The sequence below is a fragment of the Lepisosteus platostomus genome, chromosome 5, assembly GCF_059453375.1.
Source record: "Lepisosteus platostomus isolate fLepPlt1 chromosome 5, fLepPlt1.hap1, whole genome shotgun sequence".
Taxonomy (NCBI): Eukaryota; Metazoa; Chordata; class Actinopteri; order Semionotiformes; family Lepisosteidae; genus Lepisosteus; species Lepisosteus platostomus.
In genome coordinates this window covers 41609538-41619645 of record NC_142615.1, presented here as the reverse complement: position 1 = coordinate 41619645, position 10108 = coordinate 41609538, and the positions used below count along the sequence as shown (strand labels likewise).

At 43.6% G+C, this 10108-nt stretch overlaps 1 protein-coding gene and 1 non-coding gene across 2 annotated transcripts; one reads left to right on the top strand and one right to left on the bottom strand.

Moving 5' to 3' along the window:
- Nucleotides 1-85: 85 nt before the first annotated feature.
- Nucleotides 86-2157, bottom strand: LOC148666620 (uncharacterized). Its single transcript, XM_088632518.1, has 2 exons — nt 2053-2157; nt 86-1925 (listed from the first exon to the last, which is right to left on the bottom strand). The coding sequence occupies exon 2, from the start codon at nt 1915-1917 to the stop codon at nt 946-948; it is 972 nt and encodes a 323-aa protein (XP_088488644.1). The 5' UTR covers nt 1918-1925; nt 2053-2157; the 3' UTR covers nt 86-945.
- A 6051-nt stretch (nt 2158-8208) lies between these two features.
- trnan-guu (transfer RNA asparagine (anticodon GUU)) lies at nt 8209-8282 on the top strand. The gene has a single exon. It is a non-coding gene; the product is annotated as a tRNA-Asn (tRNA).
- Nucleotides 8283-10108: the final 1826 nt, after the last annotated feature.

The window sequence follows — 10108 nt, the reverse complement described above, 5'->3', positions numbered from 1 at the left end:
CCTAATGTGAGAAAGTGATCTTATCTTATGCGCTGGTGGTGTCTTAAGGTGATTCAGTCACTAAAACTCTTCCCACGCTGACTGCAACAATTTATTTTCAAAGTTTATTTATCAAATGCACAACAACAGAGCATGCAGCAGTAGTTGCTGGCAATGAAATGTCTTTTCTGCAAGCTCACAAAAATCACAAGAATCACAGAAATCACAAAAACACAAAAATCACAAAATTGAGATTATGAAAATAAGGTTACATAATAACAGATGTAATAGAAATTGAATAAAACTCAATATGAGTAGAGCTGCTATGTGTCCATGGTATATGCAATATATACAAGTAGTGCGGTTATGCCGAATACAGTGAAAACTGTGTGTCCATGTAGCCATTACAGGTGATTTGCTAAAGGAGCTGGAGGTTGGCTATTTAGCAGTCTGATTGCCTGGAGGTAGAAGCTGTTCCGTAGTCTGTTGGACTTGGACCGAATACTTTGGTACCGTTAACCAGATGGTAGGAGGGAAAATAGTTTGTGACTGCGATGACTGCGGTCCTTGAGAACGGACCTGGCCTTCTTCAGACATCTAGCTGAGTAGATATCCTGGATGTTTTGTAGCTCACAGCCGGTGATGAGCTGTGCTGACTTCACCACCCTCTGCAGTACTTTGCGATCCCGGGCAGAGCAGTTCCCATACCAGGCAGTGATGCAACCAGTCAGGATGCTCTCAACAGTGCACCTGTAGACGTTGGCCTGGATATGTGATGGCATGCCAAACCTCTTTAGCCTACGGAGAAAGAATAGGCGCTGCCGTGCTGTTTTGACCATGGTTTTAGTGTGGTGGGTCCAGGTTAAGTCCTCTGAGATGTTAACTCCCAGGATCTTGAAACTGCTGACCCTCTCCACTGCAGTTCCACTGATGTAGATAGGTGTGTGATCTCCTCCCTAGTGTTTTCTATTGTCTCTCTCCTGTGTGAATGCGCTGATGGGCTCTTAAGTTACTTGAAAGACTAAAACATTTCCCACACTGACTGCAGCTGAACGGTCTCTCTCCTGTGTGAACAAGCTGGTGCCTTTTTAAGTCATGTGATTGACTAAAACTCTTCCCACACTGACTGCAGCTGAATGGTTTCTCTCCTGTGTGAGTGCTCTGGTGGGCTCTTAAGTTACTTGATTTACTAAAACTATTCCCACACTGACTGCAGCTGAACAGTCTCTCTCCAGTGTGAGTGCGATTGTGGGCTAATAAGGCAGTTGAGACTCTAAAACTCTTCCCACACTGACTGCAACTGAATGGTCTCTCTCCTGTGTGAATACGCTGGTGTCTTTTTAAGTAGTGTGACTGACTAAAATGCTTCCCACACTGACAGCAGCTGAATAATTTCTCTCCTGTGTGAATGCCCTGGTGGACTATTAAGGTTCTTGACTGACTAAAACTCTTCCCACACTGACTGCAGCTGAATGGTCTCTCTCCTGTGTGAATGCGCTGGTGGACTATTAAGGCACTTGAGTCTCTAAAACTCTTCCCACACTGATTGCAGCTGAATGGTCTCTCTCCTGTGTGAATACCCTGGTGTCTTTTTAAGTTGTGTGACTGACTAAAACTCTTCCCACACTGACGGCAAGTGAAAGATTTCTCTCCTGTGCGAAGGTTTTTTGAAATGCTAGACTGACAAAAACGCTGCTCATCCCTGTGTTGTAATGGCAGTTTGTCCACTCCATCTGAGCAAGGTTTTGAGTGATTCTTCCTCATTGTCTGATCATGCTGGGGTTTCTTATTCTGCAAATCCTTCATGGAATGATTTTGCTCTCTGTTCTGAAACTGAGATTTGTTTTCTCCATCGTGTCCTTCAGTGTGCAGCTCAGCAGTCTGAATCACCTGGGGCTCCTTCTTCAGCTCTGCGGGGTCAATCAACTGGGGCTCCATGTCCTTATCTGTAAGATTAAACTCACTCAGTTCTTCTTTGAGCTCTTGTACAGAGACACAGTAAAGTTCATTACAACCTTGTGACATATTGTTCGTGTCCTGATTATTAATCTTCTCTGTAAAAGCATCACATACTAAGAGTCCAGGTGTCCCACTCTCAGGCTCCGTCTTCATCATGGGCACAGAGTCCAGATCCTCCACACTCTGTCTGGTCTCTGTGTGCTGCTCACTGAGTGTCTCTTTCCCTTCTGCAGCAGTGATCTCTGTCTCCTGCATCAGACTGGAGCTCCACTCCTCCTCCTCACTGTGCTGCTGTTCAAGAGGTGCCCTTTCCCCAGCATCAGGGAGAACACTGGCCTCTGAGCCTGAAAACACAGGACAAGAAGACAAGCCCTTTATTATAATAATAATAATAATAATAATAAACTTTATTATACAGATGCAGCCATTCAAAATGCACGGTACCGACGGGCACTCATGGTGCATTAGTCGGTAGTGAAAAGATTTAATAATTTAATCTCTTTACTGTGCACATTTTAATCCGCTTAGTATTGAATATTTATAGGAAATTTTACCGCTAAAGGGAAATTTTAGTAGCTGAGCATAAAAAGAAGAGGAGCAGAAGAAGGTATATAGATAGATAGAAGGTCATAAATGATATTAATTTAGGAGCATACAGTAGGCTAGTCAAACGTTCTGAGGTCAAATTCTTCCAGGACGACGGCATCTAAAATTTTTGGAGCGCCCTCTCTTTAAAGCCCTTGCCAAATATGAAGACAGTACGTACAGTTATAATTCAAACTGAATTAAAAACTACACATCCCAGTTACCATGGTGGTGCATGTGATCATTGCGTTTAACCAATGAAGGGTGAAAAATCAGTCACATGACTTTGGGGCTGAGTTTCGAAAGCTTAATCTATCAGCAACAAAGCGAAATCTATACGATAGGCTACCTCAAACTGTCAGTTACATGACTGTGTACATCGCTTAAGCCACTCCTATTTGGCATTTTAGTTATGGAGACAGGAAGACGCACCCCCCCTCCCCCTCCCTCTGAGTGCCTGACTTGTCGCCATCTTTAACCGTTCCGTTTCCGAATCACAGTAGGTACACGTACAAAAATTAGGTCATCCCAGATACAATACATATAGATTTTTGTGGTAAGAGGGAGCAAAACATCAGTATTTACCGCTAGTAATTAGTGTGAGATTTATAGTTGAAATCTGAGCCTAAATATTAAGTTAAAATCTCGACAAAGCAATGTAGGAAATACGCACACAGAAACACACAGAGAAAATAAATCCTTTCTGACATCTAAAATCAGTTTCGATCAAGGTCTCCAAAATGAACAAGAAAACATTTTCAGAGAGCAATTACGCTATGTTTATTTAGAATAAGTGATTTATGAGCAATCTAATTTCTTATTCGTTTAAAACAGTGAAATGTCAGCTGCAAAAGATCGCACCAGAGACAGCACTATCTCTGCCACTCACAGACGTTCAGGAAAGGGTGAATGAAGTCATGTCAAGTACAATACTTCGGTGATCAATAATAACAGTTGAAGGACAAGAAACAAAAGATAGTGAAAACTGAAGCTTTTTAAGGCTAAAACTAAAATTCGTCCTACAAATTAAGGCAAATATAAATTCAGGACGTTAAAGTGCTAGAGGTGTAAAAAATACAAAAATGCACAAGAGCAAAAAGTTTTAGAAATGGAGCAGGTGTTACTTTGAAATAAGCAAACAGAAAAAAGCCATGACTATACATAGTGCAGAAGAGGGATGCAGGAACACTTGCTTAGATATACAAAAAAATCACAAAAAGTGTATATTACAAAAGAACATGCAAACATGTTCATGAAAATGTACGTCCATTTCCCTTTGGGATCAATAAAGTCTTATCCATCTCTACACATGAAACAGAGTGAGGAATCAGAAACTTAGCATGCATAAAAAACAGCAATTCTGTCAGGCGTTCTTGTCCATGGAGAATGGCAAGGTGCAAGGTGCCGGGGCCGGACGGACTCCCCAAGGAATTCTACACCTGCTTCTGGGACACCCTGGCGGCAGATCTGGTGGAAGTGGCGCAGGAGATCTTCCGCCGGGGGAAACTCGGAGACACCATGAGGGAGGGCGTCATCTCCCTGCTCTTCAAGGGAGGAGACGCCGCCGACCTCAAAAACTGGAGGCCGATCACGATGCTCTGCGTGGACGTAAAGATCCTGTCCAAGCTCCTGACCGGCAGACTGAGAACCGCCCTCCCCCACATCATCCACAGCGACCAGACGTGTGGGGTGGAGGGGCGATCCGTCAGCTGGAACCTCCAGCTGACCAGAGACGCCATCGCCTGGGCCGAGGACCGGAACGTGCCCATGATGGTGGTCAGCCTGGACCAGGAGAAAGCCTTCGACAGAGTGAACCACAGCTATCTGTTCAGGGTGCTGGAACGCTTCGGTTTCAGAGAGAGTTTCAGCCGCCGGATTCAGATTCTGTACTCTGACGTGGGCAGCAGAGTGAACGTGAACGGAAACCTGGGGGATTTCATTCCCCAGGAATCCAGAGTACGACAGGGCTGCCCCCTTTCACCCCTTCTCTATGTTCTCTTCACAGAGCCCTTAGCAGAGGCGGTGAAACGGGACCCCGTCATCGACGGCCTGGAGATACCGGGAGGCACGGGGGAAACCCTGAAGATCTACCAGTACGCCGACGACACGACGCTGTTCCTGAGGTCGGACAGGGGGTTGAGGAGGGCCCTGCAGGTCATGGAGCAATACTCCAGAGCCTCGGGGTCGAAGCTCAACCGCCGAAAGAGCAAACTGAAGTTCTTCGGGCCCTGGAAGCACAGGACGACGGCACCGGACGGTCTCGAGCTCTGCATGGAGCCCCTCAGAATACTGGGGGTTTCCTTCCAGAGCCGGGACAACGAGACCAACAACTGGACCGAGAGGATCGCCAGGGTGGCTTCGTCTGGGGCGGCAGGTACGAGTTCATCACGAGAAACCGGATGTGTCAGCCGGTCGAGGAAGGGGGTCGAGATGTCCCACATTTCCCCCTGAAACTCGACTGCATCTTTTACTGCAACCTCTGCCGGGCGCTGCGGGAGCCCATCGGCCACAAGTACCAGTACTTTGTCAGGCTGTGGCTCTCCATCCCGATGAGGCACTTGGTCCAGTGGTCAAACACTGGGCCCAAGGCAGAGAGGCTACCAAAGTTCTACACCCACGCTGTCAAGTGGAGCTCTGTACAAAGAGGTGAGGGGGCATCTGGTCACTGACGAAAGGCTGCAAGTTCCCAGACAAGTCTGGGAAAGGATGCAGCCTAAAGAACTGGACAACGAACTGAAGGACCTCAACTGGATGGCCGTACACAAGAGACTGGCTACCAGAGAGGTCCTCTACAGACACTTGCTTACCAGGAACCCGCATTGCCCCCGGGACACGTGTTTCGTCGAGGAGACTCAGGAGCACGTGTTCTGGAGCTGCCCCTTCGCCAAGGCGGTGTGGGGCAGAATGGACAGCACCATGCAACTCCTGGGGACGGGTTGCGGTGCTCAGTTACCAGTATATTCTGCTGGGGCTGGCACCTACCGGACTGGACAGAGGGACGCAGTTCCTGATATGGCTTCTGCTGACCCTCACAAAAAAAGGCCTGTGGGACGCAAGGAACAATCTCATCCGGCACAACATCGAGTGGGGAGCGAGAGAGCTGGAGGAGAGGATCCTGGCGGACCTCAGGAGAAGGATGAAGCGCGACGTTGCTAAATGGGGTTTCCCCACGGCAAAGGAGCGCTGGAAAGGCCTATGGACCCTGTACAGGGATTAATGGTTTACAGCAAACGGTAGGGTTTGGAGGGACTCTCATAATAGCGCAAATCCGCCCACCCTTGCAAAGATTGATAACGGACAATCACCGCCGTTCCGCCGTTGTTTTAATTATGTGAAGTGATGATGTGTGAGATGTTTTCTTTTTGAGATGTGTTTTTTTCAGAATAAAGTATATTTTATAAGAAAAAAAATATGCGAGCTTACTGCCTCCTACGGGCTCTGTATTTGTTAGCGATACAAGACCGGCCGTGGAGAAATGAAGTGAGGAGGGTGTGTACATTAAAAGGCTCATAGCGTCCCTGGAAGGGCTCAAACCACCACCCTTTTTGTTAACAACTGAGCCACAAAGACGCATGTACAGCTTAACACTTCCCGGTCTCAGTGAAAGTGATACACTCCGTAAAATTTCCAGAGATTCATTTATTTTAAAAGGAAAATCACTAACAGCGGCCGAGATCTACTGGAGTTTTTTTCATTCTATACTGCGATTTCTGAAGGGTACCCTGTGAAAATACGAGTTTTGACGAGAAGGGATGGACATATAAGGTCAAAAGGCTTGGGGAATTGAACTTTAAGGTGAAGACTGCGGGTTCAGTAGCAGCAGAACCTGATCAGTATCAATTGACTCCGATATACTTTGAAAATGAACTTGGGGATTTAGAGTCAGACGTGCTACCGTTGCACCATGGGGTACTTAATTTAAAAAAATAGAAAAAACAATCAGTGTTCCTGGATCTGTAATTGAGAACAACACCTACACAAGAGCTGCGCATGAAGAATAAAATGTGGTCTGGGAAGAAAAGACTCTTTGGAAGAGCTGCGCTCTTCACAGATTTTTCTTTGTGAAGCTGATTTGTCTCCTTTGGGGAATTCAAAGGCACAGACAGCCGTGACTTCATGGCCCAATGGTAGCGTGTCTGACGCCAGATCAGGAGGCTGTGTGTTCAAATCCTGTCGAGGTCAGCTGTTACTTTTTCAGGTTCTGCTGGTCCTGAACACGGAATTCACACCATGCAGTTGAGTTCTATCTGTACACCACATAGATAATCTAAACAAAATAGAGCAGTACAGGACACGCAGTGTGGAGCTCACACAGGCTTACAGTCTCCAGCATTGGAGTGAAGGGGGAAAAAAAGAACTTTGTTTGTTTTTTTTTTAAGTGAAAAGGCACAGTTCACATCTGCTTAACATCACGTCCAACTTTAGAGACAGCTACATCAGATAATGGAATCCCGGAAGTTTCAGATAACTTTTTTTAATACAGGTTCAAGCAAACCTGAAAGTTAATGTGTTTCCGGACACCTTTGTTTTATTAAAAAGTGTCTGAAGCCTGAAAATGTAATTTGAAAAAAAAAACCGCTATTGGACATTAGCAGCTGCTTTTAGTAACGATTTGCTATTTCATGCTGGAAAACAAAGGAAACAGACCCAACGTTTGCTTTCAGGTGCGGTTCATTACATAATATACATTATTACTGAGGAGCTTGAATAAAATTTACACGAGCCAGGTAGAAGTCGAACCTACAATCTTATGATCCGAAACCAGACGCGTTGTTTATTAAACCGCTGGCATTACACATGACCTGAATTCCCCCATAGGGTGCTCAGCGTCGCTACTAGTTATGCACCGCTCCGTCTAAAATTTCAAAGTGAGAAACATGTGTTTTCTGATTTTTCCGATTGACTGAGAATTCAAAGAAAGACTGTTTTCTTCCACAACACCGTATAATTATCACATCCACCAAACTCTCCAAACTCTCCAGACCTTGCTGGTTGAGCAATTGCTCCGATAAATTAGGTCACGTATCATGTTAAATCATTTCTTCTCAACAGAACATTTCCTGGTGCACGTTTTCTCCATGAAAAAAAAGACATTTTTCCCTTGCACGATTTCTCGTTTTTTATCAAAGCGTACAGAAATAAAAAAGAAGAAGAAATAGTGTCGCAAAAGAACTCTGTCGCCCTTGGGAGATGTCAAACGCATTGGACATGAAAAATGCCGGATAAAAGCCAGTTCTCTTCGTTTCTCAGTGTCGGGGCTGCTATGTAAAAGAGGCAATTTGGTCTGAGAGCAGGCTCAGCGCTTACTGAACGCAGATGTCTCAGAGCGGTGTGTCCAAGTGGCTGTAAAAGGTGATGGGTGTCCTGTCACCGTAGCCTAGTTGGTTAAAGCGCTTCTCTATTAAACAAAAGAACCGAGATTCAAATCCCAGCCGTGTCTTTCTTCCTATCTTGCAGTACAGAACGTACCATTTCGGGCAATCACAAAGGGCTTGATTTCGTTAAATGCATGTGTTCATTTCCTTTCTGGAAAACTTTTTTTTTTTTAAATTCACACAGCTTGCGATAAATGAAATTCAATTCTTGGTTAACAGTGCAGAAGAAATATTACCATCTGGAAAAATAAAAGGTAAGAGATTTTTTGTAACCGAAAACTTCTGATTCGAGAAAAGACCACACCAGTCAGTCTCTGTGGCGCAATCGGTTAGCGCGTTCGGCTGTTAACCGAAAGGTTGGTGGTTCGAGTCCACCCAGGGACGGGGTTCTTTTGCGATGTAAACGTTGTCTTTAGTCGATTGGATTTTTCAGCGAAACCATAACCATTTTAATATTTGCAGGAAATGCGAGTGTTTAACACGTGTCAGGGTCACCGAGAAATGTCCAATAATGCCCAACATTGCAACTCCCCAGAAAACCATATTCACCCAAAACAAATTATCGTCGAATCTTCATTTATACTCCAGTTGAATCCTCTGCTGAAATATTTTAAAAATACAATGCAGGTTTGTTTGAGACTTGACAAGCATTGTTAAGATAGCACTGTGCAGTTGGATTTTGATATTTTGACATATTTACCTTAATTTAAAACAAATACTATACAGTCTATTGTAATTTTAAAATATGTGAGCCGAGGATGCAAAAGGGTGAAAGGGAAAGGTCAGAGGGTATAGTAAAAACGAGGTTAGGATTGGTGGAGGTGGTAGGGGTGTTGATGGTTTTTCTCTGTAGAGGATGATTGAGTTTTTTATCCTTCTCTGAAGTGAGAAATTGGAAGAGTTGGGAGTTGAAGGATCTGATGAGGTTAGTTATAAAAGGAAGTTGATGTGGAGCTGTTAGCTGTAAAACTTCCTAACATCTTTGATGTTGTCATCAAAGATAAACTGCAGTAAGCAAAGATAAAGAAAATTATCTTTGTTTACTGACCTGTCTTTCTCACACCTGAAGAAGGCTCCACGGCCAACATGTTATGTTTCCTTTCTTCTCTTTTCAGCATGGAATAACCTTTTACTTGTTCATTTGCAGCCTACGCATGCTGACACAGCTACTCACCTGATATATAACATTCCTATAATCGCAACTATGAATGTCCACTGTGGGTATTTTTTCCATTATTATTTATTTTGGCATTGAAGCATATTTTATGTAATACCGAAGTGTCATAATCACTGAAAAACATTTTTTCATTTAGAAAGAATTAAAAAAATATAAATCACTATGAATTACATTTAACCTGTTCTGATCTAGGTTTTCTATATACTTTACCATGCCATGTTCAGAATGTCACAACGCAGAAATGCAACAGAAGTTTTGTAATTACAAATCTTCTCTTACCTTAGTGTCAGAATACTAAGATGTTTTGGTAACGAGTAAGGAGGGAAAAAGTAATTCAGCAGAAGGGGTGCTATTTTGTTGACTATAAATCCTCACATGCCATGTTCAGAGGGTCATATTAAAAAAAGGTACAGTAAATTTTCTTATACTTCATGATTTTCATAATTTGTTACATTGTGTCTCACACCTTTGTGTCAGAATTCTGAGATGTTTTTTTCTAAACGGGGGCCATCGCAATACAACAGAAAGAGCAATTAGCTTTTCCCTATGAATTCTCTCATACCATATTCAGAGGGTCATATCTTAAAAATGGTACAGCAACATTTCCTGAAGTTCAGGATTTTGAGAGTCTGTTACATTGTGTCTCACACCTCAGTGGCAGAACTGTGAGACGATTTTATAATCAGGAGGGAGGGTCATAGCAATAAGCAGAAAGTGTCATCACCCTTTGCTCATCCTCCGTTAACCATATATTCTCATATGCCATGTTCTAAATGTCCCATTGTAAACTGCTATAATAACATTTCTTGCAAAATGCAAGATTTTGAGACTTCACGTTTTGCCTTTGTCTTATTTACTTGTTGTCTAACATGCCAGTTTGTGTTATTGTGAGTTTTGAAAATTGGTTTTCGATTTTCTGAAATGTGTTTCATATAAAAATGCAATTTGGATAATCATTACTTACATATTCCCCTTTACTGAGGATATGTGCAGTAATCCACTCGGATTAGTATTTTTAAAAATTACTATAGAG

What these genes read in the sequence shown, in the direction of transcription:
- LOC148666620 (XM_088632518.1), bottom strand. Translation starts at nt 1,917, where the DNA reads ATGGAGCCCCAGTTGATTGACCCCGCAGAGCTGAAGAAGGAGCCCCAG.